Here is an 18,215-nt window from a genome sequence, read left to right as displayed (position 1 = left end):
GTCCAGGGTGGGCCCTGCCCTCACCCAGTGTGAGCTGGGATTGGCTCCAATCCTGTAGAGTGGCCAAAAGCCAAAACCCAACTGTGAAAACAACTCTGACCAAAACTACAGGGAGGCAGTCAGGTACCAAAAAGGGGCTTTGGGATAATCTTTCAACATTCAAATGGAAATTTTCCCAAAGACCGAACACAAACACACAATTTATAGTTAAATAAATACAAAGACTCTTAAGTTCCATGTGAGATCAATTTTACTGAGTCAAAAAGTACAATTAAGGAAGCAAACTGAACTGTCTCAGTTGCACATCTTTTTTTTTTTTAATCTTTATTTCTCACTCCTATTGTTGGCTTCCGAGTTCACTCTTTACTCACTGCACCATTTTGACACAACTGTTGTACCAAGGCGCCATTGTTTTCACACTCAGGAGACCCTCCCTAATGATGTCTGACATTCCTCAGCTGTTAATGTCAAGAAGGGTCGAGCATCAAACACGTCATTTCCGTCTGACTTCTATGCTTCATTAGTTCCTGAAAAAATGAAGTTACAGAAAATAAATTATACAAGCTGACTCCATACATGAGATTTCTGTCTGCGTTTGGTAATTAAAAGAAACAACAAAAAAACAAGTATGTCTCTCTTCATAATGGATACAAATGCTTGATCATCCATCAACATGAACATAATATTTCCCACAGTGTTACTGAAGAACGCGCAATTGTCTACCAGCGCTGGGACATAGCTGTGAAGTTTTTGAGATACTTGACGAGAAGGGTTACGAATGTCAGCATCACGGATGTGCAGTTTGACCTCAGAACTAAAATATATCGTTAACACCCCAAATAAACAGGCATTGTAAAAACTGACTTTTAGTAGAACAACAGTATTGGATAACATTTGTGCTCTGCAGGTTTGATTATGTATACATGATATTTACAGAAGACAATAATTATGAACACAAATAAATCCAAAGAAAAAGATGTTTATTTGTAATCTCCGTAGAATGATGCAACGTGCATCTCAATGGGGACAACTGTGAGACAAAGATACTTTGGTACACTTGAATTTCCAAGTAGCATAAGATTTTTATGGACAAAGCAGTACATTACTGTGGTCTGTCTGCACATGCTTCATGATAACAATTTCCTTCCGACTTTCCATTCATCGAACTGTACATGTTGTTTGAATTTGTCACTGTGTTTGAATGAGCAAAGAATGCCATTGCTTCAATGAATATTGCATACTGAGAAAATGTAATCCGGGCTCACAGCGTAGTCAAAAAAAAAAAAAAAAAGAAAAAAAAGAAAGAAATTGCTGAGTTTTCAGGAATTAATCAGTGATGTTGATATGATGTACAGTATAAAATTGTTACAAAAAGGCATATGTGATTTACAAACAATTCAAATTTTACGTACAAACGTCTAAAGTGAACATTAGAAACTACAGTCCATCGGTATTTCTGCTACTTAAATGAGCACAATGGAGAGGGCTGTCCGAGTGTGTCGAAAAAAAAGTCATGTTTTTACGTTCAATAATGTTCTCGCATTTCCTACTACTATTATGAATATGAATGTTTGACATCAAATTTCTAATCTTCACTGTTTTAGCCACTGTTTTAGACAACTAGGTAACGCATATCAAAGTTTACAATATCAAAAAGTTAGAAGCTAAAAATATTTCCTCCTGAAATGCGTTGCGAATGTAACTGCAATACCCTGCAACAATAACAACAAACACTACAATAAAGGTGAACTGACATATAAAGTGCAAAGAGAGGTTTCAATAAATGCACTGGGACTGACTATGGTAGTCACACAGGCAGCGTACAAATACTCAAATAAAAATGCCACTTTCCACTTCTTCCTTCCTTCTTCCTTTCTGTATTGTTTTCACCTCAGTTGTTTTTGAGGTGAATTGTGAATGCATTTCTCACTGTATTTGGCCAAGGCCTTGTTGCCCATGTAACTTAAAGGATGTCAAGCTAATTGAACTTTGTACATTGTATTTTACTACTGAATATGCTATTTATATATATTCAGGGATGTGGGTGGCTTGCTTCTGCTGCTAGCGGAGGTACATTCATTTTGACTGCAGGATAAACAATGACAGCAATAGATTAGAGGTTAACTTGGGCAGTGAGACTGCCACAATCAGGTGGGGGTGTTAAGATGTTTCCTACCTTTTCTATGGTTATTGACTTGTTTAGAATTTATGAGAAGCGAGAATTTAATCTTTTCTTCTATTACAAAAAAAAAAAAAAAAAAAAAAAAGGATCAAAAAAAAAGAAAATTCCTCATCTCTCAAGGAATCAACAGAAGGGTAGTAAACATTGAATGTTTTCTATCTTAAAATACTGCCTAAACTAAGATCAGTGCCAACTACAGCAACAACAATTGTAACATCGACAATATCGATAGAGTAAAAAATAAAAAATAAAAATTACAGGAAAAAAAATTACAGTAATATATAACTCTCTTCATAGACATCAAACCAAAATATCTCTAATGTGGATATATTGAACAATGTAAACCTACCATTATCAAAGTTAGCAAATATGATAATAACACAAAGAGCACATCAATCTTATTCCTCTCACAGAGAGCACTCACATCATTGTTTCTACAATGGTGTGGGTTGGCTTGATCAAGCCATTGTTCCCATTTGGGTCCAGGGGTTGTGTCAGCTCGCTGCCCTTCAGGTTGTACTCTTTCGGGCGAGAGCTCACACCAGACTTCGCCGGGGCTGCCACTGCTTTAATCCTCTGAGGGACGGAGATCAAATGATGCTCATTAGTAACTGCTTAAGCCAGAACTGGTTTAAAACCAAAAATCACATCGGATTTCAGCATTTGTTTTGTGTGTGATGCATGATTGAGTTCGCTGCATCCCATCTCCAGCAGGTTAGTCTATCTTAGCATTAAAAACAACAAGCCAGGTTTTAGCTGCTGTACCAGCAGATTATCCTACTATAGCATGATGACTGGAAGCTGGCGGGAAACAATGGGGGACACTTATTTCTTCAGGAGGAAAGTCAAACGGAGCGCATGTCTCAGTGCTGCGAAGCATAAAAAGCTTAGCTAGCCATCAACTAGCGATCCCATAGTTACGTCAAGTTGATGTGACCGAGGGGGCTGCGAGATTTAAGTGCTGGCTGAACACGACTGGCAAACCTTGAAAATTGATTTAGTTTTTGCAGCTAATAATTACAATTTGTCACCGAATGGAGTCCTTATGGTGAAACTTTAAAGGTTATAGTAACCGATTTATTTCATGTTGCAACAGAGCCTGACTTGGTGTTTTTCCCTAAGCTAAGGTAGAATAGGAAGGTAGATAGATTTGAGATTTTAGGGCTCTGGCCTATGTAAATGTAAATGGCATATCAAATAAGTATTATTTATCTTATCGTATTCCCTGCAAAGAAATAAATAGCTTAAGCATACTTCCCAAACTACCAAGTGTCAGCTCACCTCAATCAGGGGTCCCTCAGACTGTAGGATCTTGATGACCATCACCATTGGGATGCATATCATGGAGGTAAGGGCCAAACACCAGCCCAGTCCGATGGCCCAGTCAGGATACTCATACACCTTGTTATAGGTCAAGGGCTTGTATTTCACCAGGGAGAAGACAAAGCAGCCCTAGGAAAAACAATCACATGCTTCTTTTAGTACGAGTTGTATGCCTTCCGATGACCTTGAAAGTTCAAATATCAGCATTTGTGACATGTATTTAGCGACAGTTATCTTGGATCTCTCACCATGCAGAGGACAGGAGTGATTATGGTCCAGCTCCATTTCATCCATGGGTTTGGTCTGTAGCCAATCATATCCTCAATTCCATCATAGAAATTATCAACACCTGCAAAACACAGAGAAAAGAAAGAGTTACAAGCGGACTTTTATGTGTGGTATGTTTACTAAGATAAGTTGTTATCAGTCTCTTCAGTACACGTGGTACTATTGTAAAAATCACCTTCGAATCTAGCGCTGGAAATTAGCAAGTTTATGAGCCCTTTAGAGTACTTTGGATTGCCTTGAGTCTAAATGGTGCTATATAAATAAACTTGCCTTGAATTGCCTTTATTGCTGCTGTCTGCCATAAACAGAACTGGTCTGACTGTAGTATTGTTAAGTCCCTGTTTATGATCCTTTCTTTATGCTACGCCATTTTGGTTTCTTTCAACATACGATAAAGACCACCGATCAAAACTGGCTTGTAAGGCTACCTGTGGTTCATTTGCTGCTTAATAATAAAGTAAAAATAAACTAATGTAAACTAATGAGCAGAAGTTACAGGTTACAGACTCAATGTCATTTGGACATTGAGTCTGTAACCTCTTAAAACTACATTTTGAAAATAGACTGTGAATGTCTGTGGGCAATGAGCACTTCAACCTGAGTGGTTTTCCCATCTCATGTTGTTGATTTTAATAGTTTTCAGAGCCCCAGTTTCACTAGAAATATAAGAATACTCGAGAAACGTTTCAAGAAATATCTTTTGTCTTTTGTTTCTTTTTACACATAATGTCATGTATGCATCACGACGCACACATTAAGCTGAATATTCTTCCTTCATTAATGATTGCAGGGTGCAATTTGGTGTCCGGAAACCAGGACAAGCCAATCACAACCCAGTAAACGACTCCAACCTCCTCCCCTCACCCCTGTATGCAGTTAAAGTTATTTAGTACTTATGTGAAAAGCACCACAAGGACACGTTTGTTTAATCGCCATAGAGATCATTGTGCTTTTTTCGACTCTAAAGGATCATTACTTTGGGAAAACGACACTACAGAAACCTATCACGCTGAGTTGTTTCCACTTACCATAAACCCAGGCTACAGCAATGCATTCAAAGAATGCAACCCACAAAAGGCACACACCACTGGCTGCATAGTAGTCAAAGAGTTGGAACACATACATGCCACCCTGGAAAACGAAAAGACAGAAAACTAAATTAATTCTATTAATCTCTTTAGTGTGTGTGTGTGTGTGTGTGTGTGTGTGTGTGTGTGTGTGTGTGTGTGTGTGTGGAAAGAAGGAAAGTCATAGAAGATAGAAAGGGGCGTTAGGGCAGAGTTGGGGTGTTGAATGCAGTACACAAGAATGCTGGCTCTCTACCAATAGAGGGAGAGTTGAACAGGTGCTGAGACGTCATTGAAGCACAGTTAACTGCTAAACGGAAAACAGCATTCCAGTTCGTTCCCATTCAGACACACAGGATGCGAGTGGTGAATGTGGTAGGAAGCCATATTTGGGTGTAACAATGCAGCAGCCGAGAGGCAAGAGGAAAGTCTGCGGTGTTATCTATGCTGTCAATCCAAATACACCGAGTCTCTTTTACTTTTCTAAACACGTTGAGCAGCAGAACTCAGAGCACAGAGGCTGGAGGAGTGCGGCTGCTGGTGAACTTACTTTCGTTACCATGGCGAGTCCCAGGATATAGCTCATGAAACACATGAAAGCGATAAAGATTTCTCGCCGGTAACCCTTCCTGAGGAGAGACGGATACAGATCTACGATGGAGGTGATCTGTCCTTCCACTTCAACAAACTGCGGGGACAAGAGCAACTTTTTAGTTCGCAGACACAATCAGAGTCTCTTCCTGTGTGTGTGTACGCTCCTCTCCCCTCCCTTCTGCAAACCAGTGATTAGAGAATGAGAGCTGTCTTTGTTGGGCAATAATGAGAATTTAAACAAAGCTTCTCTGCAACATTAGTTTGTTGCTACCAAGACACAACAGCAACAAAACAACTATGAAATCACCGTCTCTGTCTCCCTGTCTGTGCCTCACATTCTCTCCCTTGTGTCTCCTCACTGTTACACCACGTAAACTACATAATGTCATAACAGGCTGATTATGAAAAATTACTGTTAACTGTAAGTTATAAAAATGTCATCCTCTATCAAATGACATTTACTAAATTGTCTTTATGCACCAAGGCCGTTTGTCTCCTTTGTTGTATAGAGACCAAACAAAAACTCCTTACATAACTGTGGCATGTGTGTGAGCGAGGTTGACAGTATATAACATTCAGGACTACAAATTCAGGACTTATGGTCATAAAATGCACCCACACAACTGCCCACACGCACAACCACTGTCACTGGCAACAATTTCCAAATGGCCACGCACTGGCACAACTTTTTGCTTGTACACATATTTAAAGAACCATGTTTGCTGAAACTAATTGCCAATCATGTGCAGTTAGCCAGTGAGCTAAGAGTAAAAATACACTTGGAGGCAGGAAATATGATACTTTTGTATGAATAAGTGTCATATTTTTGTTTTACCAACTTAAATGATCTTGTCTTTGTGAAATATTGTGCTGCTATTGAAGTTAAATAATAGTTTGCCAGCTTTTATAATAGCTTTGCTTGGCAAATGTCTTAACAACATTTAAACCTTTAATTTGAAGCATTGCTGAGCATTAAAGCGCCTATAATCCTCACAAGTGTAGTAGTAAAATGCCATTGTGGGAACAGGCTGCATTTCTTGTCAGTTACCAGTTATCTGATAGCTTGGGGATATGAGATATGGATTGGAGAAGACACTAAATGCGTGTTACAATTCAAAGGTGGCGGGGCCAACTAACTCCGAGGGACCTGGGAGGTGGCTGGGTGAAATTCATGGGCGCTACACCAAGCGGCTATTCTGTATGAGAGCACTGACCTGGCTGTCGAGGCCCAGAAGCAGCAGCATGATAAAGAAGAGAATGGCCCAGAGAGTTGGCATTGGCATCATGGACACAGCTTTAGGGTAGGCAATGAAGGCCAAGCCAGGACCTGGAAGGAAAACAGAGTAGGGATGGGGAAAAGGGGGCAGAGGACAGAATTAACATTTCTAATTGATTTCAGCTTGGACGATACACTGTAAGCGGATCGGGGGAAAAAACATCATGTAAGGACTGAGCTAGGAAGGCTCGGGAGGGCCTGATGCTGCCAACAGTTTACAGGAAATATGATCTAGTTTGGCAGACAGTTAAAAGATGTGATAAATTTAACTGGACTGAAGTGTTGATTCTGTGGTTAGAAGGTTTTCTTACAGTTACATGTGCGTTCACTTGCAGGACAAATATCAAGAACCACATTCAACTGTACATATCTCAGATCTGCTCACAGTTCATATCATTACAACACAATCACGTTCTGTTTAGAGCTGCGTCACACTTGGTGTATTGTTTTGTGTATATTGCATCCCTTGTTACCTTAATGGTCTATGCTTCATTGTGTGCATGGAGGGTCTCTCACTGGACTTCTGTGGTCATGATGACTGTCTGTTATCACTATCTTGTGACTGTGTGTTGTTGAACTGGTCCTATCTCTGTGCAATAAGAATTTAGTGGACTCTAATCTAATCTAATGGACTCAAATCTAAACAAAGCCTTGACCCAGTTCAGCAGGATACAATGACAGCACGAGACACGCTCATATAAACTAGAGCCTCAATTGAAGAATTGTAGGGGAAATATATATATATATATATGTTCAGATTTATTAATTTTGCTTTTATGTTTTCAAATGTGATGAAATATGTCTGTACATTCAGTGCGTGTCTGTGTCCCATCATAGAAGTACTATCATTGTCATGCAAATGTAGCTTGGGGTAACATGATTATTTTCAAGTTGCAGTCTCAAAAGACAGCAGTTTCATTATAACTGAACAGAGCGAGCATGCTGAAAGAAGATGCATCTCCTTCAAAGTCAAACATAGAGTATAAAGGAGGGCAGAAACAGAACCGGTGACGTCCACCTCGCTCAGGAGATCCACAGCTTGTTAAAAGAACTAGGCTTACAGTGCAGTGTAGAAATATCACTTGGAGGTGCCAGTGCACATGCAGTAGAGTACCTAGAGAAGGGTGCCAATCCTCTTTCAAATCTATCATGGTCAAAAAGGATGTTCCACTTATAAATTGCATGAGCAGGTCAAATGCGGCACATAGAAACACCTGGTGCCTTTGAGCCCCTGCAGTAATGACGATGGTCCAGTACAGGAGCTCTGCGACACCGGACTTCATTGTATAGTTAGAACACACAGCACTTCAGATTACATCTCCAATGCAATGTAATCCATCCTCAAAAAGGTGGAACTGACTGGATTTCACACGGAAGTTACAATTCTGTTTCTTTGATGCTTTTATTCAAGGAGTGTGCAATTGCCGATACCTCTACATTTCAGCATCATCGTTTCCGAGACTTAATACTTTTTTCCTAGCATTTAAATTTCGCTGTTATCTTTCCAATTGCCTTTTCTTTTCTTTTTTTTTTTTTTTTCTTTTGGCAACAGCGCCCACCATCACTGCTGCCATCACCTTGGACCCTCGTACCTGACTCTGCCACATCGGCAATGTCCACCCCTTGTTCTTGTGCCATGAATCCCAGGACGGAAAATATTGCGAAGCCAGACACAAAACTGGTACCGCTGTTGAGGCCTCCCAGCAGCAAACAGTCCCTATGTCACACATATGTCAGGGAGGTTGTTAATGAACACAGGCGGAACCGAAGTTCCCATTTCTTTTCTTTTTTTTTTTTCTTTCTTTTTTCACGCAACCGTCTCTGACGTGAGTTGCTGTCACTACCACAGTCCCACTCCCCCCCCCCCCAGCGGAAGAGCACCTCACCTGTAGCAGTTGTATTTGTATTTGTTGTAGCTCCCCAGTGATGTCATGGCTCCCAGGCAAATGGCATAGGAGAAGAAAATCTGAGTTCCGGCATCAATCCATACCTGAAGAGAGAGCGCTAATTTTCAGTGACAGTGCCGAGATATGTTTTCAATCTTTTTGCTGAACTAAGCGAACAGCTTTAGGAGTGGGTTGTGTGTCTGTGTGGATGAATTTTTGATAGTACCTCTGGATCCTGTAAGCGGGTCAGGTTGGGATAAAGGTAGAATTTGATCCCTTCAGCTGCCCCCGGCAGGGTAACTCCGCGAACCAACAGCACAATCAGCATCACAAAGGGAAAAGTGGCTGTTATGTACACCACCTTGACAGAACAAAGGAATTATTGGCCAAAACAATTAACAATAGCGTAAAATTATGGCTCTTTCACTTTGAGATACAATGGAAAAAACACTACTTCCATCAGCGTTTATTCATATGTTCCCGATTCCTGGACAAATGAAGCATTGCCCTGATCTGTGACCAGTATACGCACAGTAGCAAGAGTAAAGCTTGAAGCGGTTACCCATCATTTTCTGAACTGCTATCGGGTTAAACATTATGTGTGATCAGCCTTGGAAAGTACACTTGTTACAGCAATGAAGCCTGTGTTAAATATGCAACCAATCACACAAATAGTTCCTATTAGGGTTAATCATTTTCCTCACACAGTCCTTCCTGCTAGCTAAGGCCAAGTTTCTGTGCTCTGGAGAGAGGGAGAGAGAGTTTAAGGAGTGGCAGTCAACTGTTTACAGCCGACAGAAAGTCTGGCCAAGAAGTAGCTTTCAGGAGAGCACAGAGGCCTGTGTCTAAATCAAATAAATCAACCTTGTTTCCAGGCCTGAGGGTTTTCTCTGAGCAACAGTGTTTTGTCACTAAATCGTCAAGGTAAAGATTAAAGTCCAAACTGCATCCAGGCAACACAATAAGTACAGGATGTGTATACGCCTCAGCACTCACTTTCCCAGTGGACTTGACTCCTTTCCAGATGCAGAAGAAGCAGATAACCCACACTGCTAGGAGACACAGGGCCAGGTCCCACTTCAGGGGCCCTATGTCTTCAATCCCAGAGGAAATGCTCAGGACATTGTGCCTGCAGGGGATATAGAGGCAAAGATTAGGCAGTGGCAATGGTGGCATATTCTGGAACTTATTTATCTTTCATGTTTTGTAAAGACACCTCGGGAAATGGGTCAGGGGACAACCACGGACCATGACACGAGAATTTAGCTCAGGGGGCAGTAAAAGTGGAAATCTCAGGCGCTGGTCTACTGGTCTTGCATGCCTACAGTTTGAATACAGCACAGTCTAACGCTGAGGACATTTCTAAGCCTGAGCCTTAAAGCATCTGATGCTGCATTAACACTTCTATTTTGGTATCATTTCTTGTGAAGAATTGTCATCAAATTTTAAATATGTCACAAAGTAAATGGGGATGGAAAACTGTAATTTCTTTTAAAACGCAACTTAAGTGAACTGTCTCCTGCAAGAGCTCCCCCTACAAACACATGGAAGCAAGCTGAACAGGCACGGTTACCTTAGTGTAACCACTTGTGCATGTGTGTGCACTTGCGTGCGTGCGTGCATTAATCTAACTCACTCCCAGAACTCGGTGACAGGGGAGGTAAAGTTGGTAACATTGGCTGCCAGCCAGAGGGTCTTGTTCTTGCGGACTGTGTCCTCCACACAGTGCTCCGTGTTCCACGGCTGCTTGCATTTTGCCCAGGGCAGCTCCGGCTGAAAGCACTGAAACAGGTAGTACAGCCCCCACGCCAAGATCACGATGTAGTAGATGTTGAGTAGAGATACAATCACGATAGAGGCGTACCCAATACCTGTTGAGACGGAGGGAAGAAAGAGGACGGATTCTAACATCATCTCAAGGTATCCGCCACTTAACTAGGCAATGTGAGTTGTAATCATTCCAAAACAGGCCCATTTTAGAAAATAACGTTGCTGCTTTTAGTTTTACAGCACCAGGTTTCTTTTTTTCCACCAGCTGGAGGCAGCAAAAACAAGTGGTGTGCACAACACCAGTATAACCACCTCTCAACATAACACGTAACTCTGATAACATGAAATGTTATCAGAGAGGAGCCTATTTACACATCCAACCATATTCAGTCACATGATCCATATTGGCTATTGTTGATTTAAGAGCAAATGTAAACCTTGTGTATGTGCGATAGGGTGTGTCAGTCACTGTTGGTTCGGGTTGTAAGTACAGAATATTACATTATATAATATTAGTCAGTAGAGCTGAATAACTCAGTGGCACTGCTTCAGTGAGATGAGGAATTGCTGCTGAGGGCTATTACAAATAACTCTTAATTAACCTCTCCAGCTTGACTCTGCTCTCTACTGTTGTAATGTCCTTAGCGTTCTTTGCTATTTTTAGATGACTTTGCCACCAACCTGGACACAGAAATCCCCAGTTCTCCTTCACTGCTTCAGGGTATTTTTAAACTCATCATCTCAGACGCCCCCATCTCTTCATTCCCACATAGCGAATGCACACTGATTGGCAAGTCAACACTGTTGATTGTAGGTGTGTGTGTGTGTGTGTGTGTGTATGTGTGTGTGTAGTCTACAGCAGAGGTTCAGTGAAGTACCCGCTCACTGTTAGGGGGAACTCAGCTAAAAAACGCGAAACCATTTTTAGGGGCTTTTGAATTGATTGCTATTTTAACATTTTTTTTTAATTTATTTATTTATTTTTTTAAATCTCACGTATCCTCTGGAGTGCCCCCAAGTACCACCAGGGGTACACATACCCACTTTTGAGAACCACTAGTCGCAGTGTTTGTTGAGTGAAGGTATGCGTTCACTGTATGATAAAAACATGTGAAGGCAGGAGGAACAATCAGGAGATTTGCGATTGGTCAGTTTGGTCAAACTTCCTGCGCTGTGCCAGACTATCCGACAGATGGACGGACAGCAGCCTCAGCGTTCCTTGAATAGAGGAAACCATCGGCAGCTGCAAGAGATCAGTTGTTGCACGGTTTCCCCTTTTTTCATGTGACAGTTCTCGCGTGAACACGAGTAAGGGCGTCGCAGCAGCTGCTGCTGAGGGATCGGAGCCTCGGTGCTTGTCTACAGCTGTCAGTCATAAAATTAAGCTGTTGGAGTTCCTTAGAATCTTAGTCTCTTACTCTTGGTCCCTAGTCAAGCGGCCATTGAGAGAGCCCCACCCTGACTGTCGCCAAGGACATCAAATATTTATAATATCCTGTAATCTTAAATAAAACACTGCTGCTCCACGTCAGCAAAGTCGATCATGGTATTTTCATGTAGGCCTGCTGCGCGGGACTATACACATTGCTAGGCAACTTGATTTCTTTATTTATCTATTTCTTGCTCTTCTGTTTCCATGGCAACCAAGAATTTAGCATTCCATTATTCACACTAAATCTGCAATCCGCAGATTACATTATGTTTTGCAGTTGAGATCAATTTCCGGCATGCAGTCTGGGCATTTATGCATCTATATTTATGTTGATTTTTGTGCATGTCTGTATACATTCCATAACGGGGGTCACTGTGGAGTTGGAGCTTACTAATAACATGCATCCTCCGTGGGCTCCGGCACGCTCGGTGTTCAGCTGCTGCTTCACTGCACTGTTTAATGACATTTACACAACCCAAACTGGCCTAATGAAGTAAGACTGAGGGGGCTTGTTGTGATCGGTGTTGACCGCAGCACAGTATAAATACAGTCTGGATGATGAGCACTAAACTGACAGAGTAGGAAAATCAGGGCAGGATCTGCTCAGAAGGAAATATTAAATGATCTTGTCAGAGGAGATTTGTGCACACAGATTTACGACACAGAACTACTATTTTTGTGCCTGTGTGTGAATGTGCGCAGTGTCTATGCGTTGTGACCCACCAGTAAAGATGGGGCACAACTTGGCCCAGCAAGTGATCCCTCCCTCGGAGGTGTACTGGCCCAGTGCGACTTCCAGGAAGAACACGGGCAGGCCACCGCCGAACAGGAAGATGAAGTAAGGGATGAGAAATGCACCTGGAAGACAAACACGGGATTTAATCATGTTTGTCACAATAATCACACCACATTTTGACTCTGACACCTGTTTGGGACGTCTGCCTACCTCCACCATTTTTATAACAAAGGTAAGGGAACCGCCAGACGTTTCCTAATCCAACAAAGCCTCCGGCCACAGACAGGACAAAGTCGAGCTTACTAGCCCACTTCTCCCTCTGAGGGACCTTGCCTTCGGCCTCGTCCTCAGGCCGTGTGCCTGGGCTCTTCCCTGGCGAAGGTTTCAGGGTGTCCTTGTGAAAGTCCTTCAGGCATTGGAGCTTCTCTTTTTGTGCCATGCTGTGGACAGCAAAAAGGAAAAGGACACATTGACTGAGAGAGAAACAGACTAAGATAGATAAATAGAGAGAGAGAGGTGAAAGGGATAAGACATAGATAGAGAGGAGCATTAAGAACCTAATGCTGTCTCCTGATTGCGTTACAGCGTGCTACGTGAGTACACGATAGACAGTGCTATGTTGCTAATCTTGCTAATCCGAGCGACTGATGCATGGAGGTCATTTAGTATAGAGAAATGTTGCGGGAGCTGATTTAAACCGACAAATGGGCCGAAATAATTTCGTTTTTTGTGCAATGGAAGCTGAGCATACATTACAAACACCAGCCTCACACAGTTTGTGAAATATACAATATTTATATTCCTAAATCATTCAGTCTACAGAGTCTTTTGCTTTAAAGTAAAAATACTATATATAATTTATATTTAGGCTGCATTTTATGTAACTGCAGAACCCAAACTGTAAGAAAATCACCTAGTGGCAGCAAATGCACACTCACATGTCTATTTTTATTCCTATTTTTTTTTTTTTCTTAAGCAGTACATGTAGTCCTGTTTTCAGGGAATATTTTTCACTGCTCAGAGGGTGGTATATTGTTACAGAAGGAAGAGGAAGTAACTGTTTGGTGACAATACATGCCTGTAAGGCCTAGCCTGAACCTGAGATAAAGTTTATGTTTCGGCTTGCTCTCAAGCTACTCTATCAGCCACGAGCCCAGTGTAAACCAAATTTAGAGAGGAAGATATCCCACTGCATTACCAAATCCCTGGCTCCTCTCAGGACAAATACAGCAGCTTAAGATCACAGAGTGTTTACACTACTTTCCAGGAAAGAGAGGATTTATTACCAACCTAGGTATCCACTTTCCCTACGTGAGCCAAAGAGGAGAGAGGACCAGACATAACTATGTAAGACATGTCAAGACTGAATATGATTTAAGTTTGTAGCTGGAATACAGTTGAGAACAAAAGAGGAACAACAAGAAAGCTATAATTAACTGTGCACTCAGATGTTTGTAACGCAAGCTCAAAAGGTTTCCTCTTTTTTTCAAGTGGAGAGGCTCCCACAGCAAATTTAGAGACTTCCCGTTAACACTAGCACGCCAGAAAATAAATTCAGGGGTTCATGTAAAAAAAACAGTTTGTGCAGAAATATGTTAAAGCTCCAATACAGTCACTTAAATTTTGGTTTCTGTTTAAAGTATAAAACTGAAGTGGAAGATTTAGATAAATAAGCAATAATAACAACCTAAGAATAATTTACAATCACCACAGTGATAATAGCAGCTTTCACCTCTCAGGAATGAGCCTCTCTGCCAAAAACTACATGAATCAGACTGTGAAACCTCTAACATTCCTACTGGGAACTATGTGTCTCCTCGCTTAATCAATGCTCGAACAACAACTCCTCTCTCCCCCTCCTTGCATGCTGCATCCCATCATTTTCTAGGATTTCTCTCTTCCTGTTATGCATGACAAGTCAACTTAAACCACTTTCCATGCTCAAACATCCTCCTTACATAACTGCATCAGCGCTTGCCCATTGCGTTTCTCATCCTGTTTCTCTCACTCTCTCTCTCTCTTTATCCCCCTCTGTCCACTCTGCCTGCTCAGCGTATGCTTTCACCTGACTGCATGACGTTAGGAGGCTGCCTGCCCATCAGATAAGATTTAAGGCAAACTGTCCTTGGGATATAAACCAGACATACTCTGGCAGAAATTCCTAAAGCTTAGAAAGAAAAAAAAAAAAAAAAAACCTCGGCACATCTACTTTAATTGTTACAATTACTGCCTCGCTCTTCTTTAAAACTTAACAACGACAGCAATAAAACCTATTTGTAGCTCGTTCTCTTTTCATTTTACCTTTTGAAGCACAAAGTCACACAGTAAAAACGAAAGCACTGATCCGCTTTTGGTTTTTCAAGAAAATGTTCAGAGAAAAACTTGCACAAACACATAAAATCAATTCTCTTCTCAAGCAAAGAAATTCATAAAACTTACATTTCCTTCATGGCTGCGACTATGTATAGCGTTGCTGTCTCTTAGCTGTCACCATTCCTCTGTACTAAATGCCTTTATGTCCACACGGGTCACAAGAAGTGGAGCTGACAGCAGGGCCCGCCCCCTGGCTAAAGACAATTAAATCCAAAGTGGAGATTGGACGCAGCTCTGCTGTGACAGACAACTCAGGTACCAACATGGGAGACTGTAAATTTCCACTTCCAAATACTCCCTGCCCACAAACATACACGCAGCCAAGTGGAAGGGATGAGTGCATGTCACACAAGCACACAACACTCCTTATTCATGTTGCTCACACAGAGGACAAGTCAGGGAAGGAGAAAGACTGGGTTGGTCCAATGCTGTGGGTTGGTCATGAATTATAATTTGATACAAATGGAGAAACTAAAGGGTTAGAGCTGGACTGGCTTTTGTTTTACACACACTTTAACAGCACTAAAATATGAAGCATGGTTTCATAAGATGCCTCTCATAGCATCAGCATGCCACTTTCAAGCATCTCCGTGTGAAAACTATTTTTATTCAGGAGTATGCTGTGATAATTTCTGGCATGCAAAATGTTGTGAATCACTGCCCTCTCTTCTCTTGTGACCTGTGGTTGGTTATCTGGGAAATATAAACCAGTACAGTATCAGCATATAACAATGCCTAATAAGGTAGCATGTCTCCTCCGCATGTCTAAGTTTTTTTTTTTTTTTTTTTTTTTTAAGACACCACTAACAAAGTCTAGGATTCAAGTTTCAATTAAAAAAATAAAATCAATGAATTACTCTGCAGGAGCGAAATGAAGGACAAAGAGCAGCTGATAAACTCCAGGCTCGCACACACCCTTTCGCTCGCACTACCATACCTTTTTTTCTCTTTGTACTATTTTTGTCCTGAAGTTTTGACAGACACTACAAGAGAAGGCGAGATTGTGAAAAATGCAATAGCATTGTCTTTGTTTTCTTAAAAGTTACATAACTCACAGGAGCCCTGCAAACAATCTGTATTTGTTTAGTGTCAGAATGGATTTATATTCATGCAAACTGTAGATACAACATCGCAGAGAGGCTTCCACCTGCAAACTGGCAGCGGCTTTGAAATCATGCATGGGGATAAAGTAAATTTGTTCACAAACATGAAAAGTGAAACTAAGAAAAAGTATGCTTATAATCTTAATACAGTGGGTAATATACTAGAATGTGATCTGTTTTTCAAATGCCCATTTTTATTAAAATCAATAAAAAATATTTAACCATTAACTGGGAAAGTCTCACTTTCACACTCAGTGGTAGTTAAATAGTTGCAGGAAACACCTTATGTTTTTACAAGATTTGGCTCAGAGACCCATTATGGAAAATTTACTCTCACCCCCAACAGCTATGAAGGTGGAGATGGACCTCAGCTGCGACCCTGCTCAGAGGGCGGATTGGGTTCATTAAAGGACACGCGTCAATCAATCATATATTGGGTTGGGCGGAGACACAGGAAGTAGGTTAAGTCTGTGCCAGTAAGCACAAGATATAAGCTTGTAAACGACTTAGTACACCAGACTCTCCTCCATAGGCATGACATGCATGACAGAATCATCCATTCATCCACTCATTCATTCACTCCACACATTAGCAGTAAGGCACCTTTCACCTGCAGGGTGCAATGATCCTCCCCTCCTGCCCCCCCCCCCCCCCCCCCCACCCCAGATGCATCATGTTACCGTAAAGCCCGGGCACGCCTGAACGCATCACCACAGCCCTCAAAAAAAAAAAAAAAAAAAAACGTGTTATCAGTCAGACACACGAGAAAAGCGGGTCCAAAGGCCAAAGAAATGCGTTTTATACCCGATGATCTGTTGACTGAAGTTGTTTTAAAGCGGGTTATAACGCAGGTTGCTCCTCCCGATAAAGCGGAAGCACCGACGAAACATTTAGGACACAGCATCATGTTCTCATGAAGGAAACAGTGAGTGGGAGCAAGATATCAGAAAAAAAAATGTATGATTCTACATTTCTAAAACACAACATCAAAATACTGTGGCAAATGGCAGGTTTTAAATAAAGTAAAAGACGCAAACTCGCAGTTTTATATATATATATATATATATAATTTTTTTTTTTTTGGCTTTTTTTTGTAATTTTTTTTTTCTATAACATCTTTTCTTGGAGTTGAATGACAATCAATTACAATTTACTGGCTCGATTATATGTAAAGAAGATGCCGGTTTACCTGCGCCCTTAGTTTTACTAAGCAGCCTGTTGTTCTCTGCTCTTGAGTTAAACAAGCTCATCTATTTTTCTGAGATCATTGTTTCTATCAGCTGCTGCGCGTTTTATATGAGTTTAGTGGAAAATCACCAGCTTCTGCGCGCAACAACCTCTTAAAGCTACAGCGGCCCTCAGTCAGTCCGCCCTCTGCCAGCTCTGCCACAGTCGCTGCTGACTGATACAAACAAATCTCACCAGCCACGAGCAGGATCTGCTGCAGGCATTTGCATCTTCACTTGCAACGTTTGTCGATATGCAAAAACAAAACCAAAAAAAAATACAGGGAGAGGACAATTTCTCACGTATATTCAACGTGCCTTTCCAATACAAGTAACTGCCATGCAAGGTAAACTTGGTATCATTTTCTGGAAGAAGCAAAAACCGCAATTAGTTAATTACAGTGAACTATTATGATAGCAATTATATCCATTAAATTAATGATTAAGAAGGACAACTGTTTTGTCTCAGTGTGTGTTTAATACAAACAAGGATTGGCCCTTCAAACAGACTGTTTAATTGCCAATTTAACTCAGATTCTCCCAATTTCAAATGCACCAGGACTAATGGATTAAAATACAATTAACATTTAAAACTGCAGACATATTTGTGCTAAAGGCAGGTAAATTACTGACTACTGACGCTCATTTATGAAATCCATATAACATTTAAAGCTATAAAACTGCTGCTGACTTAGCATGAAGTATAAAATCAGAAGGTGATAGGAAAGCTTAACCAAAGTTTATTGGGTCATTGTGACCAAGTGGAAAATTAGGCATCATTAAGATCTTAAGCTTTGAGATGAGTGCAGTCAACTTGCTGGGACAAGAATAGGACAAGAAAAGTATAAATGAGAAACATCCCCTGTTGCCAAGTTTTGTGGTTTAATTACAAACTCGTATTGGCAGGTAGAGCACATCAAATATTTAAGGAGTCTGAACACTCCAGTCAAGATGTACTA

At 41.1% G+C, this 18,215-nt stretch overlaps 1 protein-coding gene across 2 annotated transcripts; it reads right to left on the bottom strand.

Annotated features, from left to right (window-relative positions):
* Positions 1-232: 232 nt before the first annotated feature.
* On the bottom strand, positions 233-17,328 carry LOC115046592 (sodium- and chloride-dependent taurine transporter-like). Of its 2 annotated transcripts, none has more exons than XM_029507066.1 (15): positions 17,220-17,328; positions 12,765-12,994; positions 12,542-12,676; positions 10,253-10,487; positions 9,613-9,745; positions 8,843-8,977; positions 8,617-8,720; positions 8,323-8,447; positions 6,669-6,781; positions 5,411-5,548; positions 4,822-4,924; positions 3,754-3,854; positions 3,464-3,634; positions 2,607-2,758; positions 233-527 (listed from the first exon to the last, which is right to left on the bottom strand). In XM_029507066.1, exons 2-15 carry the CDS (start codon positions 12,991-12,993, stop codon positions 521-523), a joined length of 1,881 nt encoding a protein of 626 aa, XP_029362926.1. In that variant the 5' UTR covers position 12,994; positions 17,220-17,328; the 3' UTR covers positions 233-520. The 2 variants fall into 2 exon arrangements, with proteins under 2 accessions (XP_029362926.1, XP_029362925.1); XM_029507065.1 differs by lacking the exon at positions 17,220-17,328 and adding an exon at positions 14,994-15,278.
* Positions 17,329-18,215: the final 887 nt, after the last annotated feature.

The sequence above is a fragment of the Echeneis naucrates genome, chromosome 7 (genome assembly GCF_900963305.1).
Source record: "Echeneis naucrates chromosome 7, fEcheNa1.1, whole genome shotgun sequence".
Taxonomy (NCBI): domain Eukaryota; kingdom Metazoa; phylum Chordata; class Actinopteri; order Carangiformes; family Echeneidae; genus Echeneis; species Echeneis naucrates.
Note: the sequence above shows the minus strand (reverse complement) of the source record. Positions and strands in the feature narration are given on the sequence as shown.

Excerpts from the sequence above, each read along its gene's own strand:
- LOC115046592 (XM_029507065.1), bottom strand. Across the intron at positions 6,782-8,322 it reads TGCCGATGTGGCAGAGTCAG|GTCCTGGCTTGGCCTTCATT; the intron begins GTACGAGGGTCC and ends TTTTCCTTCCAG. Across the intron at positions 3,855-4,821 it reads TGCTGTAGCCTGGGTTTATG|GTGTTGATAATTTCTATGAT; the intron begins GTAAGTGGAAAC and ends TGTGTTTTGCAG.